Source organism: Ochotona curzoniae, unplaced genomic scaffold (assembly GCF_017591425.1).
Source record: "Ochotona curzoniae isolate NIBS_2020 unplaced genomic scaffold, NIBS_Ocur_1.0 contig_605, whole genome shotgun sequence".
Taxonomy (NCBI): domain Eukaryota; kingdom Metazoa; phylum Chordata; class Mammalia; order Lagomorpha; family Ochotonidae; genus Ochotona; species Ochotona curzoniae.
This window is the reverse complement of record NW_024466491.1, coordinates 3,397,474-3,425,249: the sequence shown is the minus strand read 5'-3', so window position 1 is coordinate 3,425,249 and position 27,776 is coordinate 3,397,474. Positions and strand designations below refer to the sequence as shown.

The 27,776-nt window shown below is 64.6% G+C and overlaps 4 protein-coding genes across 8 annotated transcripts in view; 2 read left to right on the top strand and 2 right to left on the bottom strand.

Moving 5' to 3' along the window:
* The window catches only part of RANBP3 (RAN binding protein 3), a 32,049-nt gene extending 15,568 nt beyond the window's left edge, over positions 1 to 16,481 (top strand). The window contains exons 3-17 of one of the 5 annotated variants that reach the window (XM_040990807.1): positions 1,741 to 1,932; positions 7,353 to 7,389; positions 7,473 to 7,559; positions 9,290 to 9,355; positions 9,924 to 10,031; positions 10,996 to 11,123; positions 11,850 to 11,963; positions 12,092 to 12,195; positions 12,623 to 12,701; positions 13,144 to 13,246; positions 13,589 to 13,698; positions 14,396 to 14,516; positions 14,776 to 14,918; positions 15,126 to 15,312; positions 15,396 to 16,481. In XM_040990807.1, the coding sequence (XP_040846741.1) occupies positions 1,741 to 1,932; positions 7,353 to 7,389; positions 7,473 to 7,559; positions 9,290 to 9,355; positions 9,924 to 10,031; positions 10,996 to 11,123; positions 11,850 to 11,963; positions 12,092 to 12,195; positions 12,623 to 12,701; positions 13,144 to 13,246; positions 13,589 to 13,698; positions 14,396 to 14,516; positions 14,776 to 14,918; positions 15,126 to 15,312; positions 15,396 to 15,439 (1,623 nt within the window). In that variant the 3' untranslated portion in view covers positions 15,440 to 16,481. Of the gene's footprint in view, positions 1 to 1,740; positions 1,933 to 7,352; positions 7,390 to 7,472; positions 7,560 to 9,289; positions 9,356 to 9,923; positions 10,032 to 10,995; positions 11,124 to 11,843; positions 11,964 to 12,091; positions 12,196 to 12,622; positions 12,702 to 13,143; positions 13,247 to 13,588; positions 13,699 to 14,395; positions 14,517 to 14,775; positions 14,919 to 15,125; positions 15,313 to 15,395 lie in introns of all 5 variants that reach the window. The other 4 variants (XM_040990805.1, XM_040990808.1, XM_040990810.1 and 1 more) reach the window with 4 other exon arrangements.
* A 147-nt stretch (positions 16,482 to 16,628) lies between these two features.
* CAPS (calcyphosine) lies at positions 16,629 to 17,732 on the bottom strand. Its single transcript, XM_040990951.1, has 5 exons — positions 17,661 to 17,732; positions 17,445 to 17,551; positions 17,191 to 17,368; positions 16,906 to 17,112; positions 16,629 to 16,827 (listed from the first exon to the last, which is right to left on the bottom strand). The coding sequence occupies exons 2-5, from the start codon at positions 17,525 to 17,527 to the stop codon at positions 16,726 to 16,728; spliced, it is 570 nt and encodes a 189-aa protein (XP_040846885.1). The 5' UTR covers positions 17,528 to 17,551; positions 17,661 to 17,732; the 3' UTR covers positions 16,629 to 16,725.
* Positions 17,733 to 19,316: 1,584 nt separating this feature from the next.
* On the bottom strand, positions 19,317 to 21,105 carry VMAC (vimentin type intermediate filament associated coiled-coil protein). Its single transcript, XM_040990962.1, has 2 exons — positions 20,939 to 21,105; positions 19,317 to 20,491 (listed from the first exon to the last, which is right to left on the bottom strand). The coding sequence occupies exons 1-2, from the start codon at positions 21,103 to 21,105 to the stop codon at positions 20,179 to 20,181; spliced, it is 480 nt and encodes a 159-aa protein (XP_040846896.1). The 3' UTR covers positions 19,317 to 20,178.
* Positions 21,106 to 21,725: 620 nt separating this feature from the next.
* Positions 21,726 to 25,489, top strand: NDUFA11 (NADH:ubiquinone oxidoreductase subunit A11). The gene is made up of 4 exons (XM_040990964.1): positions 21,726 to 21,874; positions 24,295 to 24,387; positions 24,504 to 24,626; positions 25,305 to 25,489. Exons 1-4 carry the CDS (start codon positions 21,778 to 21,780, stop codon positions 25,415 to 25,417), a joined length of 426 nt encoding a protein of 141 aa, XP_040846898.1. The 5' UTR covers positions 21,726 to 21,777; the 3' UTR covers positions 25,418 to 25,489.
* Positions 25,490 to 27,776: the final 2,287 nt, after the last annotated feature.

The following is a 27,776-nucleotide window of genomic DNA, read 5'->3' as shown; positions in this document are numbered from 1 at the left end:
TGACGTGCTGAGGATTCCGTGTTTGTGGCCGTGGTGGCACTGCCCTTTCGGGGCGTGGCACCTGCAGGGTGACACCCCTTTAGTATACGGCTGTGGCCGTTAAACACACGGTGTTCCGCTAGGCTGTGAGGGCCAGCCTGATCCAGGACCCCTGGGGGGCACAGGCCTCCCCTGGGCTGGTGGGGTGTCTGGGTAAGCCACATGTTCTGTGAGGGGACTGCGGAACGTTGTTGGGAACGTGGAAGTAGCAGACAAGATCTGCCCAAAGTTCCCTCAGTCCGTGCGGAGGTTTTGCTGTGGCGTGCGCGTTTCCCAGGAGCTTGGTGGAGACCTGCGTGTCCTGGGACACTGGCAGAGGCTGGCCAAGGCCCCTTAACGGACCGCAGGCCTTGTCTTGTTCTGTAGAGCTGAGCTCGCTTTGCCTGGGAGAACCAGGAGCCACGTGGGCAGTGGGAGGTGACATCTGCTATTGCTCTCAAGGCCTTTCCTGCCTCCAAGGGAGCTGCTGCTGCTGCTCGTGCTTCCATGGGCCACCATCCTGGCCAGGGTGAAGAACTCCATCTTGCTTCTGGCTCTTGTTTCTCATCTTCCTGAAGTTCACAACGGGCCCCTTGGGACCTGGATGTTTGCCCCCCCCACCCCCCCAGGGCCTTTAAACATTGACATTCCAAACTAGCGGTTACAATGTAAGCAGGAAGAGGCAGTTTCCTGGTGCACACTGGCAAGGGGCTCCGGCTCAGGACTGGGACCGCTGCAGAGCCCATGCTGGGGGAGTGCGGCCTGGGGGCTCACTGCATAGAAAGGAGTAGTGGGGCCTTGGGAGTGCCTCCTGTGACCCCTGGCTGGTTTCTGCCTTCCTATGAATTCTCAAAAAACCCACCAGGCTCACACATTGCCAAGTAGGACTCAGTCCTGGCTGAAGAGACCAGGTACTTTGCACACCCAGAGTGCCACAGCCCAGCACACCCCAAAGCCACGTAGTTCCAGGGGTGAGAACAGCGCCCTGCCTTGTGCAGGGTCTTGGGGTGCAACCCCTTCTCAAGGAGTGTGCCTTAGAGTGGTGGCCCAACAGCTTCCAGCCCTGGGAGGCCCCTCTTGGGTCTGGGCATCACCATGGGGGACTCCGGGGACACTTGGGGAATGCAGCTGGCTGGCGCCACCTCCCTTTTGCCGTGACCAGTTGACTGCCCAGTTAGCCCTGGGATGGGCTGCTTGGAGTGAGCTGGGTGGAGGCTGCCCGTGGCCCTCCCTCAGCTGAAGCGCCCGTGGGTAGGCTCCAGCTCTTAGTGCCAGCACCCCGCACCTGCACACACATGCAGGAGCCAGCCTTGGGCCCCTCTGCTTGTATGCCGCATTGTGGCAGTCTGAGCCCACCTTCACCCCGCCCTGAGCGGCGCTGCAGACAGCCCCTGCTCCAGGTTCTGAGGACGCCGATAGCCCTTGGGTGCCCAACCCATCTCCTATCCCCATGCAGCAGGGCCCCTCCTCACCTGGAGCCCACAGCAGCCCATCCCCTGCCCATCCCCTTCCACTCATATAGTTTACAGAACCAGGTCTGGATGCCCCGCCCCCCAGAGCCTCTCAGCGCCCAGGCCAGGTTCCCTGTGGTTCCTGTCGGCCTGGAGGGCTGGTTCCGTCCAGTGCACCTGGAGCTCGCTGACTTGGTCCTGTCTGTCCCCCACCCCGCACCCTCGGCAGCCTTGACTCACATTGAAGGAACATTGTCTTTTTTGCTCCCAGTCCTCTACAGAGCAAAAAGGCTTGTCGGATTCGGGTGAGGAGGCTGAGGCTCCCCACCAAGGCCCGGGTCACCCCCCGCCAGCTGGTGAGCGGGCCCTAGAGCCTCCTGGCCCCGCTAGCACTTCCTCCAGCACTCCTCCGCCTCCCGCTCCTGAAGCCCGGCTTCCTCCTTTGCCGCAAGAACTGGCAGGGGTAAGTCCACACCATGCGGCCCGTCCGCTGCTCAGGGATCCAGCCCAGACGGCCCTGCCCCCAGCCCCTCAGGCCCTGCCAGCACGGCACCACCAGCGGCCAGTCAGGACCTTAGGCACCAGTAAGGAGTTGGCCAGCTCTCTCTGAGCCCCTGCTGCCGAAGCGCCAGCAGAGAGGAGCCCCTCCGTTAGGCATCTCGCAGGAATCTGCCCTTAGCAAGACACCTGCCTGTCGCCCAGAGGCGACTCGAGGAGGGGCAGGCACGGAGGAGCCAGGCAGTCAGGGAGAACCAGCTCACCCCCTTTCTCCTCACTTGCGTTTTTCTCTCTCCACTCCCTGTCTTGGGGCGTCCGAGCGCGGGGGTCCCAGCAGCCCAGGGCTCCCCGTGTGCGTGGGCAGTGGTGCCTGGTGCAGCTTGCTGTGGCAGCCTGGTCTGTGTGCGGAGCGCGGTTAGGCGGTGAACTGCCTGTCTTCAACCAAAGCAGGAAGAAGAAAAAGCCTGGGCGCCCGAGGGAGCCCTTGAGCCCTCGTGTTTGTATCACGAAGGCTTTGGAAGATCGTAGGTGGAGAAGACGGTGACCCTGGAAGAGCGGGAGCTGTCTGGGGTTTTGGAAGTTTGAGGAGTTGGGCCAGGTAAAACACCGTCCTGCGCTCAGGACTGTCTACTCCATCTTGTAGGTAGCCGGTGCTCAAAGGCCGGAGGGCCCAGGCGTCCCGCGTCGAGCCCCAGGCCGCCCCCGGCAGACCTGAGCGGGCAGTGCCCTGCTGGTGAGGAAGCCGTGCCAGTCGAGTTGAGCCAGAGAGCCCCGGGGTGTGCAGGAAGAAGTGGCGAACAGCCAAGTGCAGTCAGTGCCCTGGAAGAAGCAGGCCGTGTGCTAGGGGGTCGCGGTGTCCTTGGCGGCACAGTGAGGCTGGGGCCTGGGGGACATTTGCACACCTGACCTGGCAAGTGGTCGTGTCTTGATTTTCCTTGGCATGGCAGCTTTGGGAGACTTGCCATGCGGGCTCGTGCCAGAGCCTTCGGGGACCCCAGCTGGCATCAGCTCTCGGGCTAGGTGAGCTTCAGTGGGGCCTCCCCTTTGCAGTGAGAGGAGGCCGCAGGCTTTAGGATGAAGGGAGCCGATGAGGCCAGTGTCCTCCCGCAGGGCCCAGCTGGGCAGGAGTGTCTGAGAGGGCCTTGGCGGCATGATGTCCATGAGTGGGTCACGGTACTTTGTGCTGCACGAGGCGGGCGGATGCTCGCGTGGGGCCCACGGCCAGGGCAGGGCCAGCACCGGGGCAGGGCAGGTTTTTCTCAGATGGTGATGTATAGCCTCCCCCGCCCCCACCCCCGTGCTGTGTGTGAAGGGAGCAGTTCCATGTGAAGGCAGTAATTGCAGCTTTGCCATCATCCTCTAGAACAGGGGTCCATGCACCCCGTTCCGTCTCGGCAGGGGCATGCTGGAGGCCGCTTCCCGCCCTGTCGTGGGGTCCAGGAGAAGCAGAGGGATTGTGTCTGTGCTGGTGCCCCCACCATCACTCGCGTCCCTCATTCCGCCGGGACAGCTCCACCCTGGGGTGCTTCACGAGTCCCTGTCACAGGGCCTTGGCCGTGGGCTGCAGCCCTCTGGGGTCTTGGCTGTGTGCGAGTGCCCCACCCTCTCTCGACACCCAAGAGCTGGATCCCAGGCTGGCATGTCGAAGGAGAATGGCAAGTGCTGGGGAAGCGAGTGTGGGGCCGCGCGGCCTGGGGGAAGCTCCTGCTCGGGACACGGGAGGAGCCAGGCAGTGAGCGCAGCCCCTCCTGGGAGGAGGCTCTGTGCTGCGGGCTGCGGGGAGAACTTCCCTGGTCTGAAGGATTTGGCCGTGACTTCTGTGTCCTCACTCCGCTGTCCTTCGGGGCCTTGGCCACTGCCACGTGGCTGTGGGTAGCTTCCCCAAGGCAGTGTGAGGGTCCCCTGAGTGAGGTTAATGAGGTTAGGGCATCTGGCTGTTGACTACTCGAGCTGCTGTTCTCACCAAACTGGGTATGGGACAGACCCCCTCCGCACAGCGTCCCACCGTGTAGCAGGGAGAGACCGGGAGGTGGTGTCTGCAAGACTTGGTGCAGTGAACACAGCCGGTGCATCAGGCACGCTGAGCAGGGCAGCGCGGCCTCTGCAGCCAGCATGTGGGGCCGGGGAGCTGCCCTGCTGGCCCCAAGACTCTCGTACCATGCGCCCCGGCTGGCAAGCCCCACCTAGACTGTGAGAGGCGAGGCGAGATCCCTGGGACCTTAACCCAGTGTTGGACACCCTGCTCAGGGACAGGGTCTGTGACATCCCCCAAGTTCTTAATGGAGACATGAATCAAGTGAGAGGTGTGGCACACAGGAAGAGAGCCCTGAGTACACAGAGCTAACGCCCACGGCCGCGCCGGGCGGGTTCACTGGTCCCACCTAGCAGTCAGCGTCTCAGTAACCAGAGGAACATCTGAGCTGATGGATGAGTCAGGACTCGCAAGATGGAGCAGCCTGGGGATCCTGCCAACTAGCTGTATCGGATGGAGCCGCTTGGGGACCCCACCAGCGGGCTGTGACGGACAATGGGGCCTCTTGGGGACCCTGCCAACAGGCTGTGACAGACGGAGCCTCTTGGGGACCCCGCCAGCGGGCTGTGACGGGCAGTGGGGCCTCTTGGGGACCCTGCCAACAGGCTGTCACGGACAGAGCCTCTTGGGGACCCCACCAGCGGGCTGTGACGGACAATGGGGCCTCTTGGGGACCCTGCCAGCGGGCTGTGACAGACAGAGCCTCTTGGGGACCCCGCCAGCGGGCTGTGACGGACAATGGGGCCTCTTGGGGACCCCGCCAGCGGGCTGTGACGGACAGAGCCTCTTGGGGACCCCGCCAGCGGGCTGTGACGGACAGTGGGGCCTCTTGGGGACCCTGCCAGCAGGCTGTGACAGAGCCTCTTGGGGACCCCGCCAGCGGGCTGTGACGGACAGTGGAGCCTCTTGGGGACCCCGCCAGCGGGCTGTGACGGACAGTGGAGCCTCTTGGGGACCCCACCAGCACCAGAACTTGTCTCTGTGTTTGTGAAATCGCGCAGCGTTCATGCTCCTGCCACACTGGGACATGAGTGGGAGTCAGCAAAGGGAAGCTTGGACATAGCAAAGTCCCTGCATGCTGAGGGGCTGTGACGGCGACCATGGCCCCTGCTGAGCATAGCAAGGCCTGGGAGGCTCAGGGCCTCTGACCATGGCCTCGGCTGCACACGCATTTCCCATTGCACAGATGGTATAGGGGAGCCTGACACACAGTGTCCTGTCCTTGACCAAGGCCCCATGAGCATCTGTGTGCCAAGGTCATCTGAATGCACGCCCTGGAGGAGCCCCTGCCCCCCAGGGCATCGTTGGACGAGGTGGCACAGGGGCCTGGAGGGATGGCAGCCCCAGGCCCAGTGGTCATTGTGGAGGCCACCGTGGCTGGGCCTTAGAGCATCAGTAGTGTCCATCGAGTTGCCAGGGGAGAGAGGAGCCTGGAGCCACAGCCTGTGGGGTGTGGTGGGCCTGCTGCTCGTGGGTGGGGGCAGAGAGGCGGTGCCTGCGGTGAGGCAGGGGGTGCCACTCTTAAGAGGAGACCTTGGGGAAGGATCTGCCTCCCCGAGGGACCCGCACAAGGCAGGTCAGGCGGAGCCAGCCTGCGGGGCTCAGGAGGGCGTGGCGTGACAGTGGCGCTGGGCAGCAGCCGTGTAGCCAGGCGCTGCCTCCCTGGGCTAAGGATGTAGTGGGCACTCCCTGGAGCTGTGTCCCTCAAGGAGAGAGGAGAGTCCGGAAGAGGGGGGCCTGCTAACTGGTGTCATGGTCACATGTTCTCAGGTGCCAGCGAGGGCACTGGCATCTGCCCCCAAGCACGGCAGCAGAAGACCCTCTGTCTTCACTCAGGTCTGGGGAGGCCCCACCTTTCCCCAAGGAGCTGTGGCAAGGCCCACACTACAGCCTTGTCTCCTGGCACATGGGGCTCGGCATGGCCTGGGGGTCGTGAGAGTGTGCCACCCCTGGTGGGAGGCCTGTGCTGGGCATTGGGCACACCTACGAGGGAGGCCCTTGCCTCAAGCAGCCCCCAAGAACCCTTTGTCTCCACTCGTGGCGTCCTGGCTGCGAGGGGGTGGCCACGCCGCGGGCTAGCCTCTGACCTGCAGGGTTCTTTCACATTGGACTCGGGTGTCTGCCTTTGCCCCAGGACCACCTTACGGCACGCCTGCTGTGTGACATCGCCTTGGTGCCCCAGCTCTTGCCTGGCACGGTGCTGGCCCTCATCCCTTGTCCCTCACTTGGAGCTGGCTTTTCTGGCAGGAGCGCCAGGCTAGGGGCCAGTGCCGTGTTGTGACCTGACTAGGTGGAGCCTACATGCACACACGCACGCCCACAGCCCATCACCACCCCTCCCACCCCCATGTTCCAGTCCCAGGCCTGCAGGCTCAGTGTTTACATTCTTTAAGGCTTATGAAAACAAAAGCAAGGAATATCTGGCAGGCGGCAAGCGTGGGCCTTACAAAGCCAGGAGCGCAGGCTGGCTGTCCCTTTATGGGAAGACGGGCCTCCCCCCAGGAAGGGGCTGCGGGCCCCCGTGGGCGCCTGCTTTATTTATTGCACTTGGCAGCCTGCTTCCTGCATGCCGCGGCAGCTTTTAATCCCTCACAGCTCCCTGGTTTGTAGGGGTGCCCCCCCTCCCCGCTCCACCCGACCCCTGGGGAATCTTCTGGAAAACAAGACATTTGACCCCTGTGCTTGCTCCTGAAATGGGGTGCTGGGTAGGCCGGGAGGGATGCTGTACCCTCCGCTGAGCCCATTGCTGGCTGCCCCACGAGTGACAAGTCCCCAAGTCTGTTTTGTCAGTCCCTCACGCGCTCCAGCGAAAGCATAGTGGTGGAGGAAATTCAGCTAGTTCAGGATTGTTCTGTAGTCTGTACAGTTGCCATGTTTGGGGACTGTAGACTTTGGCCTGAAGCGTTCAAGGCTTGCCCACATTTTCCTTGCTCAAGGAAAGCCTGCCTTGAGGCAGCAGTCCATACCACCACATTTTCCAGGGCGAGGGACGGAAAGGAGCCAGAGGGGGCGTTGTGCATCCGCTCTCAACAGCCGGGTGGCCTGGGCACTGGATGCAGGGCATCTTGTGTCGGGGCAGGGGGTGGTGGGAGCGGGCAGGGAGAGAAGGGGTCCCAGTGTTGTTCGTGCGTTTCTGGCCCGCGGGCGGATCCTGTGGCGGGAATGTCTGGGAGCCAGGCGCGGAAGGTTCTTCAGGGGCTGGTTGAGGCTCCGTGGGGGTGCGTGCCTGGCTTGTCTTGGGGAGCTGGTCCCTGGATGCTGGGTTTCCAGGTCCGCTCAGGCTGCGCTGTGGGTAAGCGCTCCCGTCTCACCACCTCCCGTGTGCTCTTGTTTTGTTTTTGTTTTTTTTGCAGAGGTCAGCTGGCGGCTCCAGTCCCGAGGGGGGAGAAGGTAAGACCCTGCCCAGGCCCCCGAGCCCCTGCCGGGCTTGGCGGGAAAGCAGGCTTACCCTTCCCCTGCCCTGTCTTCTGCAGATTCCAACAGGGAAGATGGCAACTACTGCCCGCCCGTCAAACGGGAAAGAACGTCCTCGCTCACCCAGCTGCCACATGCCCAGCCAGGTACCCTCACCCGCGCGCTGTCCCCTGCCCAGCAGATTTCAAGAGGCTGTGCAGGTGGTGTGCACCTGGGCCACCCTGGGCCAGGCTACTTCCACTTCCTGCCCAATCGTGGCTGCCCCTGCCAGCCCGTACTCCCCCCCACTTGGAGCTAGGAGGCACTGGGCACTGTGGAGTTGGGCTGGCAGGGCAAGGCCATACTTATCACCTTCCCCTCCATTCCACGGGAGACACCCTCTCCTGCAGCCCACAGGCCCGGGAGCGCCGCGGCCCCCACTCATCTGCAGGGTGGGCCCTGGAAGAGGCGCTTCAGCCCAGCCCTGCCACTGTCCGCACAGCTGGTTCACTCTTCCATGAACTCCACCTTCCCTTGGGGCAGCCGGTGGGTTGGCCTGTGGGCAGAGCCAGTGCCAGCTCCAGGCGAGATGCCTTGTCCAGTGGCAACCGTTTCCCAGGAGGGTCAGCACCCTGTCGGTGGGCACAGGCCCTGCTGCTATGGGGCCTTGGGCGGGAATATCCCCTCCAATGGCAGGCTCTGCACCTCCCAGCCGACTGGGAGTCCTGTGTGGGCCCCTTGCACTCAGGCCCTAGCCAGCCCCGGTCCAGTCCAGGCCTCCCCGCAGGGCACGGGGGTGTCCTGGAATGCTATTGTCAGATGAGCCCGTGAGGATGGGAAGGTGGCCGAGGGTCGGAGGCTGGGCCCTCGGTTCGCCCCAGCCCTGCAGCCTTTCGGAAACTCTCCCAAGTCGTAAACTCCTCCTGCCTTTTCAAAAGCATTAAATCAGGAACAGGAGTGAGAACCCCTCCCTGGCCCTGCCCTGCCGGCTGTGGCTTCTTTAATGCCGCCTCCATCTGCTCAAACAAGGGATGTGTTTGTGTCCTGGTGCTAGGAAGTGAAAGAGAGCAGTTTGAGCCCCCTGGCTGGCCATGCCAGAGCCTGCCTTTTTGGACAGCTCACTAGAGAGCCAGCTCCAAAGATTTCCTGAAAGTTTCTGACCCGTGACAGAAATTCCTCATGAAAGATTTTTTTTTTAAGGTTTATTTATTTTTATTACAAAGTCAAATATACAGAGAGGAGGAGAGACAGAGAGAAATATCTTCCGTCCGATGATTCACTCCCCAAGTGAGCACAACAGCCGGAGCTGAGCCGATCTGAAGCCAGGAACCAGGAGCCAAAAGCCTCTTCCAGGTCTCCCATGCAGGTGCAGGGTCTCAAGGCTTTGGGCTGTCTTCCACTGCTTTCCCAGGCCACAAGATGGGAAGTGGGGCTCCCGGGAGTAGAACCAATGCCCATATGGGATCCCAGTGCCTGCAAGGCAAGGACTTTATAGCCACTAGGCTGTCAAGCTGGGCTCTCTCTCTGCCTTTAAATGCGTATTTTTTGAAGACGCGATTGAGGCTATAGACCTTGTGGAACAGCAGCGGAGCCACTGGCAGAGATGCTGGTCTCCCGTGTTGGAGCGCCAATTCCAGTCCCAGCTGCTCCACTTCCCATCCAGCTCCCTAGCCCGCGGCAGGCATGGCCCCCAAGTGCCTGGGCTCCTGTACCCACAAGATTGAAATATCCCTGAAGGGAAGGAAGGAGTGTGGTGCGCCATGCCTGTGTGCCCAGTCGCTGCTGTGTCGAGCACGGCTCCGCTATACGGCTGCCCGCGGGGCCAGCCTCTCCGATCGGCAGCAGGCCAGCCTGGGCCCGAGGCACGGTCACCTCAAGTTGTCTCTGGTACGTGCAGAAGAGAAGAGCAGCGGGTTCCGGTTGAAGCCGCCGACGCTGATCCACGGCCAGGCGCCCAGTGCAGGTGAGTGGCCCCGGGGACAGCTCTCCCACACCTCTGCGGGCCGCCCTCTGAGCCCTGCATGGCGGCTGTGTGCTGGGCCTGTTTGATCTGATGGTCGTCGCCCCTGACCCTCTGCCTGTGGGCTGGGGAAGAGGGCTGGGATGCAGCACGGCAGGCCATCTTGGTGCCAACTGCTTGGTCAGCCTGCATGCCCAGCCATGGCACAGTCAGTCCAGTGTCTGCTGACCCCGGAGGAGCAGCGTGCCCAGTGGCACTGCCCGTCGTGTCGGTGAGCAGGAAGCCTGTGTCCCGAGCTTACCTGCTTGGTGCTGGGCACCAGGTGCTGCTGGGTGAGACAGTCCTTAGTCTCTGGGGAATCGCCCATGACCTTGCTGCGCACCCTTTGGACAGCACCCGTGGGTGGCCCCAGAGTCACAGCAGTCATCCACAGGCGTGATCCTGTCGTGGCGATTGCCGGGGGGGCCACCCGTGGACGTGGCAGTAGGCCTGCTGTGCCTGCCTTGCGGTGGGCGAGGGGTCCCCAGGCAGGCCCACTGTGTGACAGCCCGGGGGCCGGGCCCTGGGAAAGCCTCTTGTGTTGCAGGTCTGCCGAGCCAGAAGCCCAAGGAACAGCAGCGGAGTGTGCTGCGCCCAGCTGTGCTGCAGGCCCCGCCGCCCAAAGCCCTGCCGCAGAGCAGTAAGCAGCCCCGCGCGCACACACACACACACTGTGCCAGCACCAGCGCTCTTCCCTGCCGAGCGACTCTGGCTCTCCTCGGGGCCCTGGGTGGGAAGTGACTGGACTGGAAGTGCTTGTTGCCTCGCCATCTTCCCATGAGGGGGTGGGCTTGTCCCTGAGATGGACCCGTGTGGTCAGCCAGGTGTGTCTGTCCTGGCCCGGCCTGCCTTCAAGGGGAGCCCTTGGCCGTGGCTTCGTGAGCCATTACTCTCCTAACTGGGGGTGTTTTGCGGTGCCCAGTGAGCCCTGGGGGAGGCAGGGGCCTCGAGTGCCAGGATGCCTCGGATGCTGACGACTGGTGTGGGTGTGAACCCCAGGCAAAGCGTGTGTGGAGACTGGCTCCCTAAAGCCGCGTCCCACTCGCATGCTGTGTCCCTGAGTGTCTCTAAAGACGCTGAAAATTCAGTTCTTTCAGAAAGAAAGACAGGCTGTTCCTGCCTGTGATGCGCTTGATTCGGGTTCTCCTCCCCCCTCAGAATCGATGCCTTTTAGAAGGATCGGGTTCTTTCCGGAAGAAGGAGGCGCCAGGACAGGCCTCCGGCCTGTTGTCCATGAGACTGGCTAGCGCCCCCCAGGTCCCACATCTGAGCGCCCGTGGCCGCATGGTCACTCCCCTGCCCACACCAGCTTCTGCCTCGGGTACCCCGAGGAGGTGGCAGGTGATGGTGACGGACAGACGGCTCAGGTGCTGTGTTCCACGGCACCCGGCTACAGCCTGGCCCAGCCCTCGCTGTTTGCAGGTCCGTGGGGAGAGCCCCAGCGGATGGAAGATCCGTGTGTGTCCTCACGTTACAGAAAGGCCTCAAACCGCCAGCCCTCACCTCACCCTCCACGCTCCCCACATTTGTGTGCGCTCCAAGCCATAGGTCAAAGGCACCCTTCCTGGGCACCCCTCAGCCCCTGCTCTGTTCTCCTCCCACAGTCCCAAACAGTGGCACCAACGGGGTCAGCATGCTAGCAGACTGCACAGGGGCACCGGTGGCAGCCTCGCCTGACAGCCCTGCGCGAAGGAGCCCCTCGGAATATGGCGATGACGCCCACACACTCGAGGTCAGTGGACGCCAGGGTCATGCTGGGCCCCACTGTGAGCTGAAGGCTTGCTGAGGTCCAGTTCTCCTGAGCAGTGGAATTGGGGGAGGGGAGAGCTTGGGGGGAGGGGTCCTGTCATCCCCTTCCTGAGTGGAACCCTCCAGCCTGGCGGCCAGCAGCCGCGGCCACGGGAGCATGCGGAGACGCAGCGAAGGGGGGTTTTAAAGCCCCGTTAAGCCGAGGTCTGCCCTGGGGACGCTGGGGGCATTGGAACCACAGCCATGCCGACAGTCTGCCTTCTGCCGGGTGTCCAGCCTTGGCCACCAAGCCCAGAGCTGCAGCATTTGCCTGGGGGAGTCCGGTCTACACTCGCATGGGATCGGGCTCAGAAGCAGTTCTTTAGGAGGAAGGGGCAGGGTCCCAGGGCTGTGGGGCTGGAGAAGAGGCCTGGGCCTCCCTCATGAGCCAGGGGGCGGGCGGGGCTCCCAGCCCCACCCCCTTCATCCCTGCTTGGCCCCCAGGCTTCCTGTCACCTGGCACCCTGTGCCCAACCGGCTGTGAGGCTGAGGGAGCCACACAGGATGTGGGCAGAGGTGGAGGCCCCCATCCCTGGCCCCTCGTTGGTCAGAGGCAGGAGCCCAGGTGCACCCAGCACTGGCACCAAGGGAGAAGCACGGCCGGCAGGGTGGCGTGGGGCTGCTCTTGTTTGGGCCGCAGGAGTCACTGTGCTTTGTTCCCCAGGAGCAGGAGTCCCAGAGAAAGGAGCCGAGCAGGACTTCGGAGGAGGACAACTGTGAGAAGAGAGAGCAGGTTGCACAGCAAGCCTTCGTGTTCGGGCAGAACCTGAGGGACAGGGTGAAGGTGCGTGGCCAGCTCGGGGCGCTCGGCCTGCGGCGTGGGGCCGTGCAGTGCCTGGAGGGGCCGTGCAGGGCCTGGAGGCTGCAGGGCAGGCCGCCTTCGGGGCCGTGACGGCGTCCTCTCCTTCCCAGCTGCTCCATGAGAACGCGGACACAGCCGACGCCGACAGTGCCGGGCAGCCCAGCTCGGACACACCAGCCGCAACCAACTACTTCCTTCAGTACATGAGCTCCAGGTGTGCAGGGCGCCTGCGCGGGCCGGCCGGGGAGGCAGGCGGGCACGGGCTTGACCCGCCGCGTCATCCCTGACGTGGGCCAGGAGAGCTGAGCGCCTGTGCCAGGGGGTGCGCAGCTTGCCCCCCAGCCTCTGCCGTCTCACTCTGGGCAGTGTGTGCGGGGCTGCCCTCAGGCCTCAGGCCAGGTGGGGAGGGCTGGTAACCCTTCAGTGGCCTCCTGTTGGCCTCCGTGTGCCTCGCCCCAGGCTTCGGCACCTGGGAGGAAGCCCTGGCTGGCCCTGCCGTGGCACTGCCCAGGGACCCGGCCATGGCCTCCCCGGGAGCCACGGGGGCTGCCCGTTAGAACGGGCCCAGGGGCTGTGTTTTTCGCCCCGCACTGGCCTGGCTGCTCCACCACTGTCAGCTGCTCACGGAGTCTTCCTTCCAGTTTAGAGAACTCGACCAACAGTGCCGACTCCCCCAGCAACAAATTTGTGTTTGGCCAGAACATGAGTGAGCGTGTCTTGGTGAGTGGCCGACCCTTGGAGGCAGGGGGCTTCCGGCCCAGGTTGATGGACGTGTGGCAGAGGGCTGCCATGGTACCCCCCGTAAAATGGGTGGGGAGGACCGTCAGTCACCCAGAGGGGACAGGGCCAGGCCAGACTTGGCCTGAAGCTAGGGACAGGGCCAGGCTCCCGGCCAGGCTCAGGGAGGCGGCCTTCGTGGCCTGGCACTCAGGCCGGGAGCCAGGCTGCTGCTCGGGCTTTGTTTCCCACGGGGCGCTCCAAGTGACGGGGCCCAAGGGGCTGCTCAGCGAGAGGGCCGTGTGTCTGTGGGCACGTGGGCCTGGCAGAGAGGTCTGCGGCAGTGAGGCTCGTGAGGCTCGTGAGGCGCACAGGCCAGCATCACGCCTGACACACACGCGGACACACTCACACACACTCCTTCTGCCTGCCCTTGTCTCCTCAGAGTTTCCCCAAACTGAACGAGGTCAGCTCAGAAGCCAGCAGGGAGCACGCTGCCGCTGAGTCTGGGTCCGAGTCCTCGTCCCAGGAGGCCACCCCCGAGAAAGGTGCCTGGGAGCCTGGTGCCCCCCCGAGGGTTGAGGGTCGGTAGGGTGTGCGGTGATGGGTCCCCCAGGACACTCTAGGTGGCAGGGCTCTCAAGCCGAGTCCAGCGGCCACAGCCGTGTGGCCTCATGGCGGCTGAGGGGCGGCCAGCACCCTCCTGCCTGTCCTCGGGCAGTGGCGCCACCGTCCCTCGGCTGTCTCCCACCGTCCTCTGTGGAGAGGGCCCCAGGGAGGCCGGAGGACGCGCGGGTGGTGGGTTCCCCGCGCAGACACGTCGTCTGGCTGCTGGGCACGACAGCCCTCACCAAGTAAGAGTTGGTCTTGTGTCGTCGGTAACATCTCAGAGTCCCTGGCCGAGTCGGCTGCCGCGTACACCAAGGCCACGGCGCGCAAGTGTCTGCTGGAGAAGGTGGAGGTCATCACGGGGGAGGAGGCAGAGAGCAACGTGCTGCAGGTGAGCTCAGGGCGGCCGGGCAGTGGGCCAAGGCGCATGCGGGCGCCCCTACCTCGGGCAGGACCCCCTCCCTCGGGCAGGACCCGCAGTCAGCATCCGTGTGCATGTGCGTGTGAGCATGTCAGTGACAGGTTCACTCCACAAGGACCAGGCCAGACAAAAGCCAGGAGCCAGGCGCTCCAGAGTCTCTTGAGTGGCAGGGGCCCCAGGATTTGTCCCATCCTCACCCCACCCCGTTCCACCCTTTCCCAGGCTCCTTAGCAGGGAACTGGATGGGAAGTGGAGCAGCCAGGACTTGAACCGGCGCCCCTGTGGGATGCTGGCACTGCAGGCAGAGGCTTGGCTTACTGTGCCGTGGCCCCGCCTTCCCTCCACAGCCCGTCTTAGGGCTTCTGGTGGCGGTTGCTGTGCAGTGGGTGTGGCATGATTTCTGACTGCAGTTCTTTGCTCCGTGATGTGTCTGCCCCTCTGAAAACGTAAAACACATTCTAACGTGAGGGCTGCACAGGAAACCAGCCGGGAGCCACCCACACCCCGTGACCCTTGCTCGCCCAGCCTGGTGGGGTGCAGACGGGTTTGGGAGAGAGCCGCCCTCCCCCCTTCACCCACCCCGTCTCCCACCAGCAGGGTCAGCCCGTCCTCAAGCAGTAAGCCCGGCCCGGGCTCGCGCTCACCACGCGGCTCGTGTCTGTTCCAGATCCAGTGCAAACTGTTTGTCTTTGACAAGACCTCGCAGTCCTGGGTGGAGAGAGGCCGGGGGCTGCTCCGACTCAACGACATGGCATCAACAGACGACGGGACGCTACAGTCCCGGCTGGGTGAGTGCTGCCGTGGGGCTGCCCTGGGCTCCGGGCCTGGGGCTGTAGTGAGACTGGAAGGGGCGAGGGGAGCCCCGAAGCTCAGCGTGAGACGGAAGGCCCTGGGACAGGGTAGGCAGGAGAGCCCCACGTAGCTGGCCCCTGCCGTCCCTCAGGATTCCTCGTGCTGCCAGTGGCCTTGGGGGGCACAGGCCGGCACTGAGCTGGACGGTGGCCGTGGGGCGCGGGCAGCACTGAGCCGCCTTGTTAAAATCTGCAGTGATGCGGACCCAGGGCAGCCTGCGGCTGATCCTGAACACGAAGCTCTGGGCGCAGATGCAGATCGACAAGGCCAGCGAGAAGAGCATCCGTATCACGGCCATGGACACGGAGGACCAGGGGGTCAAGGTCTTCCTGATCTCGGTGAGCCACACCCCGGGGGTGTAGTCCAACCCGAGGCCAGCCCACAGTAGGCGGGCGTCCCGGGGTGCCTCCCCACTCCGCTCATATGTGGGTTCCTCCTGACTCAGAGCCGGGGCTGCAGTCAGCTGGCACCTGGCAGTTTGTGCCCCATGCAAGGTCCCCTGGACCAGTGAGCTACAGGGACCTCACAGCCCCCTGCCTCCCCAGGCCAGCTCCAAGGACACGGGCCAGCTGTATGCAGCCCTGCACCACCGTATCCTCGCCCTGCGCAGCCGAGTCGAGCAGGAACAGGAGGCCAAGACGCCAGCCCCTGAGCCGGGGGCTGCCCCATCCAACGAGGAGGACGACAGTGACGACGACAACATGCTGGCTCCCTCGGGAGCGGCCGCAGCCGGTGAGCCTCGGGCTCCCCGGGGCCGGGCGGGCGCAGTGGGCTGTGCGTCGGGCAGCCCCTGAGCGAGGCCCCTGCCTCCACAGGTGCCGGTGAAGAAGGCGAGGGCCAGACAGCCGGGAGCACATAGCGGCCGGGGCCCCGTGGCACTCGGGGCTGCTGCTCTGGCCGTCCTACCACCACCCGCCCCTCCCCACGAGCAGCACACCCGGCGGGGTCGGCCTCGGCGGAGCCGCACGTCCTGGGCCGGAGGAGCCTCGGGAGCTGACTGTGGTTGGGGACGTGAGCCCTCATCATATTGATGAGCAAACAAAAGAGCCTTCCCCTGAATTGAAACGGCACATTAGACTTGTCACGGCTTCTCACTGGCTGGGCTGGGCCACCTCCTTTCTTCCCCCCGCCGCAGGGGGCCGGGGCGCCGCGGGCTCTGGGCCCCGCAGTGCGTGTCGGCGCGGGGCCAGTGGATGTTCCGTTTACTACCATCTTGATCTCCCGTTCCCAGCTTCTGATTTGGGGGTTTATATTTTACAGATCGTACGTTTGGTTTGGTTTTGGTTTGTTCAAAGGCTTTGTTTTTGGTCTTTGGGATGACGATGTTCTCGGGGTCAGGGAGGGCCGCACTCAGCTCCCCGAGGTCCCTGCTGCAGCGGGCCTGGGCTCCCCCAGACTGAGTCTTGGGCTGCAGAAGGCACCCCACATCGTCCCTGTGACCCCCGCACCGTCCACCTCCATGTCACATGGGTCACCCAGCATCTGGCACCTGCGGCCTGCTCCTGGCCATTTCCCGGACTGTCTGGGGCTGGGGCCTTCCTGGAGGAGGCAGAGGGGCTGGCCACAGACCACAGGCTGCCCTCCATGCACAGAGCACACGTGGGAGCGGGCCCCGGGGAGGCAGAGGGTCCCGAGCACAGAGCCTCATTGAGAGGCCGGCGGAAGTCTCCCAGCTTCCCCTTGGTTGGCCAAGGGGCTGGCCACGGGCTGGGCCTGCCCAGCAGCCAGCAGGCCTGAGCGGGGGACACAGCAGCGGCCCACCTGGACCACACGCCTCTACTTGGAAGCCTTAGCCAGCTAGTGACAAAAGCAGACAATGCCCTCGTGTGTTTGGAAACATTTATGTGAAACTGTCAAATGAAATGCATTTCGAAACTACATTAAAACTTTTACCTAAACCTGGCACCCTGCGTGCCCCAGGGGCCTCAGGAAACCAGGGCACACAGCAGGGCCCCCAGCTTGGGCCTCCTGGGGCACCAGCAGAGCAGGTACGGCAGGGAAGGCCCCTCTCCCTGGGGTCCTCTCTTGGCATAGGACCCCTGGAGGAGTGGCCCCGCAGGGGACCTGGCCGAGCAGGTTCTGCGACCTCAGAGCCACCTCCCCCACCCCTGCCCGGGAAGCAGGAGTGGGGCGGAGGAGGGCCGCTCACAGCCGCCAGGCGCTGGTCAGCATGGCCACAAACTCCTCGTCCGTGTCCACGGAGGCGCTCAGGCCACTGTAGTATTCTTGGAACTCAGCTAGCGTGACCTGAGGGTAGATGGGCCGTGAGGGGCGCCCGAGGCCAGCAGCTGCCCTGGGAAGGGGGTCCCCCTGTGCACTACCCACCTGCCCGTCCTTCTCCGAGGAGTCAAAGTTGTCCAGGAAGCGGCGAAACACCTCTTCCTCTGTCCACTCCCCGCTGAGCACCTTGGGGTGGGCGCAGCCGCTGTACACCCCCCGGAGGTCATCCACCGTCACCACTCCGTCCCCACTGCGGTCCAGCTTGGTGAAGGCAGCTCTAACAACCGCCTCCCGGGCCTGGGACATGGGGGGCTGAGGACGTGGGCCTGTCAGAGACCGCCGGTGCCAGGCTCCAGGGGACGTGGGGTAGTGCAGTGGGTGGCCACTCACCCGCAGCGCCCGCAGGAACTCCTCCAGGTCGAGCGTCCCGCTGCCGTCACGGTCCCAGCGTCTGCACACGGCCTCAGCCTCGGGCTCGGTCAGCACCAGCCCCAGCGTGGCCAGGCCCCTCTGCAGCTCCCCTGCGTCCAAGGACCGGCTCCCGTCCCGGTCCAGGCGGCGAAAAAACCTGCAGGATCAGGGAATGGATGGGGTTGGCTGGTGGTCACTGGCCGAGCCTGGCGATGTGTGAGAGGACGGCTCACCTGGCCAGGCCCTGGATGCCGGCAGCCCCGCGGGCCAGACACTGTGCCCGGAGCTTCTCCACGCTGATGTCCGCCATGGCCATACTGCTTCGGGGATCTGTGGGCAGCTAGAAGGGATGGGGGAAGAGTGGGGCTTCCTGTGCCACCAGCCGGGCCAGGGGCTGGGTTCCCAGAGCCCCCTCCCACCCCACAGGTGGCCTGTTCCTGCTCGCTTACCTGGCCTGTGTGTGTCCCACGGTCCAGTCTGTTGTTCTTTGCACTCACTCCGCGTCCTCTGCCCCGTGCGGCTTGTTGCTAAGGGCTGTTCTCTGGGGACTGGGAGGGGCCCAAGCCTCGACGCCAGGAGGGCGGAGGCAGCAGCGCCTGGGCTGGCACACTGCCATGCTCACTCAGGCCCGGTGCAGCCATGTCCACTGGTGGCTCAAGACAGTTCCTGGGTGACCCAGGGCCAGTCTCCTCCCCTACCTGGGCTCTGCCAAGGTGAGGGTTGACAGATTGGCTGAGGTTTTGAAGGAGATGGGCTGAAGGCAGCTCTGCCATGGATTGCTTATGGCATGTCCCCTCCCCCCAAGGAAAGGTGGGTCTCGCCTTCAGCCCCCTGAGCAGGCAGCTGGGGTGGTGCCCCAATGTGTCGGCCTACCCAGTCGTGCCATCAGCAGTTGGTCTGTGGGTCACTCTGTTCCTGTGTATCTTGCGTGTTCTGCGCCTTTGCCCATGGACGCCCAACAGCGCCTCACGAGCCACAAGCAGCCTTCTCCAGGGGCAGCCCGTCCACCTTGGACCAGAGCCACAATAACATTTGCTTTCTCCCTAGCTTCCCCAAGTCTGTGGTCTTGGGTTCTCACAGCAGCCGAGAGGGCTGAAGCAGGCCTCATGCGGACTGCTGAGCAGGGACACGGGTGTGTCTTTGACAGTTGGGGACCCTGCGTGGGGCCACCTTGGACACGGCAGGCAGGCCGTGTGGCCAGAGGTCCACCCCTAGGGGCCATGTGAGCCTGGGCTAGATTCAGGAGTGACCAGTACAGCCGAGTGATGTCTTGTAAACCTGAGATGTATGGGGTGGGACCTCCTGTCACACTTGTTTTTTCTAAGATTTATTTTTATTGGAAAGTCAGATATACAGAGAGGAGGAGAGACAGGAATATGTTCCATCTGCTGGTTCACTCCCCAAGTGGCCACAAGGGCCAGAGCTGAGCCAATCCAGGAGCCAGGAGCTTCTTCCGGGTCTCCCACGTGGGTGCAGGGTCCCCAGGCTTTGGGCCGTCCTCCACTGCTTTCCCAGGCCACAGGCAGGAAGCTGGATGGGAAGTGGGGCAGTCAGGAGTAAAGCCAGCACCCATATGAGATCCCGGAATGTGCAAAGCAATGACTTTAGCCACTGGGCTACTGTGCTGGGCCCCTGTCAGACTATTTTGATACACATGTGGACCACAGCTTCGTGCATTGCTTTGCAAGTTGTTCAGTAGGCAGACAGCTCCCATTCAGTGTTCACTCCCTGACATGTCTGACAGCCAAGGCTGGGCCGGGGCTGGAGTCTGGAGCCCAGAACTTGATCTGGGTCTCATGGGAGAAGCAGGAATCCCATCTGCCAGGGTCAAACCCAGGTGCCCGGGCTTGGCTGTCTAACTGGCGTCTTTGGTCTTCCTGAATGTTCCCAGGGGCCACTTCCTGCAGAAAAACAGACTGTGGCATCCCTGTAGGAGGGAGGGGGAGCACCAGCAGGAACCCCTGCACGACAGGACGCAGCCCCACCCTCCCTCCAGAGCCAGAAGCAGTTGTGTGTGTGAAGGGGGTTGCTTCACCTCCCAGCGGGCCCCTTCAGACTGGCCACCCCTAGCTCCAGTGCCAGGAAGAAAAGCCGAGGACCCAGGCCAGGAAAGTATCCGGTTTATTCTTGAGCACGCACAGGCCCCGGCCTGCCTGCTGTCCACACACACAGCCCCCACGGTATTCATCCAGAGAACAGGGCCATTGTTCCCGCACCAAGGCACCACTGTAGGACTGCCAGGAGGGAGGCGGCGAGTGGCCGCTGCCCTGTCCCAGCTCCTGGCAGGACAATTTCCCTGAGTGAGGCAGCCAGGCCCAGGCTGCTCGCAGGCAAGGCACAGGTCTCTCTCCTCTCTTGGTCTGACAGAAAACAGGGCGCCCTGCGCGCCTGGGGCCGAGAGACAGTTGTAGAAACGAGGGCTTCAGAAAATAGCATTTCAGGAGGTTTAAGAGGGTGTAGGTTGTTGGCTGTCAGTACCAGGCTGGGACAGGCCAGGCAGAGGGCCAGTCGGGCAGGCGCAGAGCTTGGGCCGCCCCGTGTAAACGCCCGGAGGCAGCCTCACCCACCTGCTCCCCAGCCCAGGCTGACAGCTGAGGCAGGAGACCAGTGCAGGATGGCTGAAGGCTCCCAGCGCTGGTGTGTGCGAGGAAGAGGTAAGACTTAGAACCCTGGGCTCCGAAGGGTGTGGAGCCAGGCGCCATCTGCCACCCACTAGGCTGGGTGGGCAGCCACGCAGGGAAGGGCCAGCGGAGTGAGCCAGCTGGGCCAGGTCCGGCCTGGAGCCCAGGGCAAGTGTGCATGTTGCTGCCGTTCCAGACGGCTGTAGGTAACAGAAAGTTGTTTGTTTGTTTTAACTTGGAGTTAAGCCTGTGCCTTCAGTCGGAGCGCCCCGTTTGAGAAGTGCTGGTCACCATGTCCAGGCAGCCCCAGCGCAGTCTCCCAAGCCCTGGCATCCGTGCCCGGACCTCACACCGTGGTCCCCAGGGCCTCAGGCTGCAGCTGCTCGCTGTCCACCTCTCTGCTGCTGCTGCTGCTGCTGTTGGTCAAGGGCGGGCCAGGGCCCCCAGGGTCACCGGCCGGCAGGGGCCCCAGGCGCTCGGCCTCCGCCAGCGCAGCCAGCAGCCCGGCCAGGGGTGGCCGGCAGCGACAGATGTCCTGCAGCAGCTGGGCGCGGGGCTGCAGCTGCCCGATGAGCTCGTCCCGCTGGCGCACGGCGGCCTGCAGGCTGTGCACGGTGGCCTCCGAGGTCAGCAGCTGCTCCTGCAGGGCGGCGATCTCCCTGGGGGGGGAACGAGAGCGTCAGGGTGCAGGGCGGGAAGGAGCTGGGGTCCCGAGGATCCGTGTCGCCCCCATGCATCTAACCCCAGATCCCCACCGGGGGTCCAACTTCGCCCACCGCGGGACCTGGAGCCTTTGGGGCCCGGGGTTCAAGTCCCCGCTGCCGCCCTCGGACGGAGCCCCGATGCAGCGGGCCTGGCTGCTGCGTGCACTTTTGGGGAGCGAAAATTAAAAGTATTGACAGGATTCGGTCTCCCCCACCAGGTAGGTGGTCTCTGATGCCCGACGGGGGGGGGGGAGGGCATTTGGCGTCCAAGTCCCATCGTGCGCCTTTGTGTCCCATCAACGTTCCCCAGCCGAACTTTCTAGAATGTTCTCGCCATCCCACCTTCAGGTGGACGTGGCCGCCCGCCCGTCCGCCCTCTCCAGCCTCCGCCGGGCCCCTCACCGGTCCTTGGCGCGCAGCTGCTGGTCGTGGCGGGCCAGGCGCTCGGCCTGGGCGCGCAGCGTGCGCTCGGCCTCGTCCAGGCGCCCCTCGAGCTCGGCCGCCCGCCGATGCACGGCCGCCAGGTGCGCGTTGGCCTCGCGGATCTGCAGGGCGGGCGGCGCCGCCATCACCCCGGCCGCGCGCTGCCGCCCCGCCCCGGGAGGCCACGCCCCCGAGCCTCCGCACCGCGCCGCCATTGGCTGCGGCCGGCTGCCCGACATCCCTACTGGCTCCCGGCACCGTCAAACCCCGCCCCTGGAGCGGCGCCGGTCATGATTGGACAAGATGGAGAGGGACACGCCCCCGAGCCGAGCCGAGCGCACGCTTCTTCCGGACTGGAAGCTGACGCGTGCCAAGAGTTGGGCACCGGCCACGCCCTCTCTCATATCTTAGCTCTGGGATTGGTCCCTTTTCCGCAAAGCCCCGCCTCCTGCACTGACCCCGCCCCAAAATAGTCGCACGCTGCTGGTTCGGGCATGGCGATTGGCCGTAGGGCCCGGCCACGCCCCCTTACGGGTTCTGGCACGGGGAGGGCGCCCATCCCCTCCCCATAGGCGCCTCCCGGTCCTCATCGGGGCCCGCGGAGAAGCAGCCCGGGTCCCAGCGGCTCCCCGCGCCGGCCCGTCTTCCCCGCTCGCCGTCCGCCTCCGTTTATCGCTCCGGGACAAGTACTGGCAACTCCTTGACGCCAAAGCCTGCGACGCGCAGGCGCAAGACTCTTGTTCCCGTTTCCACACCCCCGGCAGGACGGCAGGAAGTCTCGCGAGAGGCGGCGCCGGCTGTCCTTGGGCGCGGGGACCATGGCGGCCACGTTGCTGCGGCAGTTCACGGACGTCCCCGATGGCACCGACTGTCACCGCAAGGCCTACGCCAGCACCGGCCTGGGCGGCGCCGCGGGTGAGCGCCGGGGGCGCGAGGGGCCCTGGGGGTGCAGGCTGGGGTCTGTCCGGGGCCAGGGGCGCCCGTGGAGGGGTGCTGGGGTGCCAAGGCTGAGTGGGGACCCCGGGGGTGCAGAATGGGGTCTGTCCGGGGCCAGGGGCGCCCATGGAGGGGTGCTGGGGTGCCAAGGCTGAGTGGGGACCCCGGGCTGTCCGGGACCAGGGGCGCCCATGGAGGGGTGCTGGGGTGCCAAGGCTGAGCTGAGTGGGGACCCCGGGGTGCAGGCTGGGGTCTGTCCGGGGCCAGGGGCGCCCACGGGTGGGTGCTGGGGTGCCAAGGCTGAGCGGGGACCCCGGGGTGCAGCCTGGGGTCTGTCCGGGGCCAGGGGCGCCCACGGAGGGGTGCTGGGGTGCCAAGGCTGAGCGGGGACCCCGGGGTGCAGGCTGTGGTGTAGGGGTGGAGGTCTCCTGGCTTCCACAGTGACGGCTGGTGGATTAGGGAGGGCCAGGGTGGATGGTGGGGTGCGTGGCCCGCAGAGGCCAGTGCTTCCTGGCCGGGGTGTTCCCTTGTGCACCTCTCCTGAGGGAAACGGGGTGCTTTCCATGTGCTTGCCTGACATAGGGTGCTGCTGGGTGGCCGGGAGCCTCACGTCACAGCTTTCCCAGCACCCCAGGAGCGCTGGTATCTGGGAGTGTGCAACAGCTGACCGACTGTGAATGAATGAATGAGTGAATGGGGAGCCTGTTTGAATGAATGACTGTGCTGTCCGGGGGAACGAGCAGGTGTGTGTCTCTCAAAGTGCAGTCGTGGGGGGCTGGGACAGACGTGCTCTGGGGGGCTGTGGGCGGTGGAGTTGGGGTGACACGGTCCTGAGCCCCCAGGGCTGGCCCCAGGCCCCACATTGGGTCCTGGATGGGGCTGGGGCAGGTTGGGGAGCCCCGGGCCAGCCCGGCCCCACTCCCAGCCTCTGGGCCAGGAATTCCACCCGTGTCCACCTCGGAGGCCACAGTGATGGCTCAGGAGCTTAAGTGACCTGCGTGGGAGGCCTCCACAGAGATCCGCTCCGGGCCTCCACCCAGCCCGGCATTTGGGGAGTGACCCAGTGGGTGGCAAACTCTTACGTGAATTTTTAAAAATTGACTTTTTTTTTTCCTTTCAAGGTTTATTTATTTTTCTTGGAAAGTCAGATAAACAGAGAGAAGAGACAGAAAAATCTTCCATCCACTGGTTCACTCCCCAAGTGGCCGCAACAGCCAGAGCTGAGCTGATCCGAAGCCAGGAGCTTCTTCCGGGTCTCCCACGCGGGTGCAGGGTCCCAAGGCTTTGGGTCGTCCTCCGCTGTTTTCGCAGGCCACAGGCAGGGAGCTGGATGGGACACAAAACAGCCGAGATATGAACCAACACCCGTATGGGATCCCAGTGCATGCGAGGCAAGAACTTTAGCCATTAGGGTACCTTGCTGGGCCCAAAATTGACCATTTTTTTAAGCATTTTTCCTTGATTGACCTCAAAGACAGTGGCAGAGATGGAGTGAGATCGTGATTTCCTGTCTGGTTGTCCATTCCCCAAAGATCTGCCAGGGCACTGGGCTAGGCTGCAGCCAGGAGCCGGGAGCTCCATCTGGGTCTCCCATGTGGATGCAGAGACCCCTGGCCTCGGCCCAGCCTCTACTGCCTTCCCAGTCACATGGACCAGCAGCTGGATCTCCTAGTGGAGCAGCCAGGACCCAGCGCCCCAAAGTGGGACCTGGTGCCAGTGTTGTGGGCGGGGTCGTGGGTCACAGTGCTAGGTGTTTATAATTAGAGGAAAAAAAAAAAAACCACTAGCTTCACTGCCTCTGGAAAGGCCCCCCAGATCCTGTGTGTTCCAGGAAGCTGGAGTTTGGGGGCCTGGGGTGGAGCCCAGGCTGAGAAAAGGACCCCCCACCCCGTCATCCCATGGCATTGGGCTGGGCTGACGCCCCAGTGTCCCTGTCAGCAGCGGGGGGCTTTGTTAGGGGTCAGTAGGGAGAAGACAAGGTGAAGAGCACTGTGGTGTTTCATGGTAAGGAAAGGGGGCGCGGGCACCCCGGCACCCACCCTGGCTTCACCCAGGCCAGACCCTGGGCAGGCGGCGAGGAGGCACGCTGACCGGGTTGCCGAGGCCAGGCGGGCATGGGCTGCGGCCAAGGCGTCCAGGTGTGAGGGACGGGCCCGGGCCCGAGCCGCCAGCGGGGAAGGGGGACCAGGAGCGGCAGGAGGTGTTGGCAACCCCGGGCACGCTGCCAGGGAGGGAAGGAGAGAGGAAGGAGAGGGCTGCCAAGCAGGGTGAGCCCGGGAACCCCAGGGCCCCGAGATAATGGAGCCTTTGATGGCAGCCAGGAGCCCGTGGCACGTGCCCTGCGCGGCTCAGGGAGAGGGGAGGGGACAGCACTGAGCCCGTCCTCGCCTCCCTCCTAGGCCTGGCCATCTCCGCCTACAGCCTCGCACTCAATCCCGCGGGCACCGTCCTCGAGGGAGTGGCACGGGCCGGACGTCACACGTTCACCGCAGGTGCGGGTGGTCGGGGGTTGGGGGGCGCCAGGTAGGGCTGCTGGGGCCCCCTGGCTTCTCCTCGAGGGGGGTCCCTCCCGCTCCGGTCCCCTCACCGACAGTTTCATCTCCCGCAGCTGCCATCGGAGCCATATTCGGCCTGGCGTCGTGCGTCAGCACCCAGGTCCGCGAGAAGCCGGACGACCCCCTGAACTACTTCATCGGGGGCTGTGCCGGGGGCCTGGTCCTGGGAGCACGCAGTGAGTGGTCACAGTGAGCCCTGACCCCCGCCTGGGCCTGTCCCAGCTGCACCAGCCTGGGGGGTGGGGTCGCATCAAAACTGCTAGGCCACCACCCTACGACCCCGCTGGCTCTCGCTCGGCCCCGGGGACTTTGCATGTGCCGTGTCAATGCTGGAATGCCAAGATGCCCGCTCACCCAGCTCCCACCCCCCCCCCACCAGTGCCAGGCCTCTCCCAGCACCCAGAGCAGTGCAGGGCCCGGGCTGCTCTCCGCCCCACCCCCGGGCAGTGGCTCCAGGTCGGCCTTGTAGACAGCGGTGGGAGGAAGCCGGGGAGCTTCCTCTGCCCTCCCAGGGCCTGTGGGGGCAGGTGGAGGCCAGATGCCCCCAAGGTGGACGACAGCAACACCAGAGAGGCCGTGGGGGCCCCATTTCTCACCAGGAGCCCTGTGGAGGTTGGGGGACCCCCTCCCCTGCCTCCCTGTCCCAGTCAGGGAAGTGGGACAGGGGAGGGAGTGCGATGGGCTGCTGGGCTGTGCACAGCCGGCTCCCCCGCCCACACCTGCTCCCGCGCCTGCTGGAAGTTGGGGTGACTCAGTCCCACCAGGGCCTTCGCACCACTGCTGTCCATGTGGCTCGGGGGTGGGCACGGGCCGCGGCTGCCAGTGACTGACATCGCCCCCCTCCCCTCCCGCAGCTCACAGCTATGGGATCGGAGCCACCAGCTGCGTGTACCTAGGCACCATGGCCGCCCTGGTCAAGATGGGCCAGCTGGAAGGCTGGCAGCTCTTTCCAAGCCCCAAGGTGTGACCACCGCCGACTGCGAGCCCTGGGACAGGCGGGCACATGTGCGGCTGGAAATAAACCCTGTGTGTACGCGTGTGTCGGGCGTCTGTCCCCAGGAGCCACCCTGTGAGATAAGCCTGCATGGCACATGCAGGCGCCAGCCGGGCCCGACAAGGCTGAGGGCGCCAGCTTGTCCCTGGCAGAAGTGAGCGGGTGTCAGGCAGGGGCCAGAGCGGAGGTACACTGGAGGGGCAGGTCTGGCCAGGGGTGTACACTGGCCATTGTGCACAGCTGGGCAGGAGTCCACACGCGGACCCACCCTCGAGTGTAGACCGGGCCCTCCCCGCTGCGTGTGACCAGCCATCTGCACTCCGGGCCTGTCCCCAAAGCCAACAGTGTGGCAAACACACACAGGCCCCCACGCACAAGCCCGGCTCCAAATTCCTGGGCATTGGAGCGGAGAGCCCTGCATGGCTTGGCCCAGACCCTGTGGGATGGGGGGTAGGGGGCTGGGGAGGAAGGTGACAGGGTTAGCCAGGTGAGGGGCGGGGGCCCGTGGCAGTGCCTCACAGCCATCACCACCCGCTCCCTGTCAGCCGAGTGATTTAGGGGGCCCCGGAATGCTGGCGCGGTCCCGACCCGGCTCCAGGCGCCTTTTCCCCAGAACTGGCGCGGCATTGCTGGCAGCCGCAAAGGAAAGCCAGCAGGCTCCAGCACGCCCCGATGGGTCATAAATTAGGGCTCCCAGGCCCCACCCAGGGGGGCAGAGCTGTGCACCACAGCCCGGGCAGGGGCTCCCCTGACCGGGACCTGGGTCAGCGGGAGTGGGCAGCAGGGGGCCCCAGCCCTCACTACCCCCCTTGTTACTGTGGCCTCAGCCCCCGCCCCGCCACTGTCCCCCAACTCCAACTGGGCACTGCAGAGCCCAGTCCCTCTCCCATGTCACCCATTGTCCCCTGCTGACCGCAGATGCTCTGGGCCCCTCTTGGTGCTCTCCTGCCTCTGTGTCCACTGAGCCACCTTCCACCTTGCCTGCTTCAGGCTCTGCAGGACAGTGACCTGCACACCTGGTCTCCCCACTGCCCACAGCACGCACCCGAGGCTCCTGCCTGGTCTGTCCCCCGATGGCCGGCAGGGGGCAGAGCCCACCATGGTTGGGCTCTCAGGATGCTGGCTGGCAAGGAGTGGCCTCCTCCTGCTCCTGGCTGCAAGCCCCGCCCTGTATCACCTGTCCTGGCCATCCCCAGGTGGAAGCACTGAGCTAGCACTTGCCCAGGTCCCTATGGCCCTCCCTCCAAAGGCACAACCCACCTCCCGGTCTCTGCATCCGGCCACACTTGGCGCCCACCCACCCTGGCCTTTCTGGGCCGGCCGCCAGTGCCGGGTGGGCCCCCCCGCCAGCGTGAGGCCAGGGAGCCCCTAAAGCCAGGCCTCCTCGCCCATAAACATTTCCTGGGCGGGGAGGAAGGATGAGTCCCTGCCTCACATGGGGAGGACTGGATCCAGAAGCCCCCCAGGCCGCACGCCCAACTGCCACAGCAATAAGGACGGCTGTGAGCTGGAGGAGGAGCCCAGGCTGAGGACTCCCTGGAGGCGGAAGAGTGATTGCCCAGTCTCCAGGAGCGAGGGCCCCTGGGCTCCTCCCGCGTCCTGACGGAGACGGGACCCACAGCTGGGGGGCTGACAGTGGTGTCCTGTACAGTCCCAGGCCAGCGAGGACACGGGCCCAGAGCTGGACCGTGTGGCCCTTGCGTGGAACGCAAACCTGGGCACCGTGGCACACAGCAGCTGCCAGCGGGGAGGCACAGTGACCAGGAGTTCTGGGCCGGGCGCTGCGGAGTGTGGCCTCAAGGGCCTGGCCCCGTGCTTGTAGTGGTCAGGAAAGGCCCCGAGGAGCAGGGCGTGCTGGGTGGCGGCCAAGCCCCCACCCCGCAGTGCCCGCTGTCCAAGCTGGAGCACAGGTGCAGGTCCCGGCTGTTCCACTTGCACTCCGGCCTCCTGCCGAAAGTGCCCCTGCCCAGGCCGCGGAGGTTGGCCCAGGGCTTCTGTCCCCCCGCTCCAACCCAGCTCGGCTGTTGCAGAGTGAGCACGGAAGGCCCGTCTCGCCCTCGCCATTGCTGTGCTTTTCAGATAAAGGAAAACGCTGGGAATGGGGTTTAACAGGAAGCTTCTTGCACAAATGTCATTTTTAAAAATTTATTTATTTTTATTGGAAAAGCAGGTTTATACAGAGAGAAAGATCTTCCATCTGCTGGTTCACTCCCCAAATGGCTACAACGGACAGAGCTGAGCCAGGAGTCAGGAGCCTTTTCCGGGTCTCCCACACGGGTGCAGGGTCCCAAGGCTTTGGGCCGTCCTCCACTGCTTTCCCAGGCCACAGGCA

Bases quoted from the DNA above. Each gene is read 5' to 3' on its own strand.
- CAPS (XM_040990951.1), bottom strand. From the start codon at position 17,527: ATGGCCATGGCGGACATCAGCGTGGAGAAGCTCCGGGCACAGTGTCTG. The intron at 17,113-17,190 runs GTGAGTGGCCAC...CCACGTCCTCAG, and splicing joins AGTTCCTGCGGGCGCTGCGG to CCCCCCATGTCCCAGGCCCG. The intron at 16,828-16,905 runs GTGGGTAGTGCA...ATCTACCCTCAG, and splicing joins CCTCGGAGAAGGACGGGCAG to GTCACGCTAGCTGAGTTCCA.
- NDUFA11 (XM_040990964.1), top strand. From the start codon at position 21,778: ATGGCGGCCACGTTGCTGCGGCAGTTCACGGACGTCCCCGATGGCACC. The intron at 24,388-24,503 runs GTGCGGGTGGTC...CATCTCCCGCAG, and splicing joins ACGTCACACGTTCACCGCAG to CTGCCATCGGAGCCATATTC. The intron at 24,627-25,304 runs GTGAGTGGTCAC...CCCCTCCCGCAG, and splicing joins CCTGGTCCTGGGAGCACGCA to CTCACAGCTATGGGATCGGA.
- VMAC (XM_040990962.1), bottom strand. From the start codon at position 21,105: ATGGCGGCGCCGCCCGCCCTGCAGATCCGCGAGGCCAACGCGCACCTG. The intron at 20,492-20,938 runs GTGAGGGGCCCG...TTCCCCCCCCAG, and splicing joins CAGCTGCGCGCCAAGGACCG to GGAGATCGCCGCCCTGCAGG.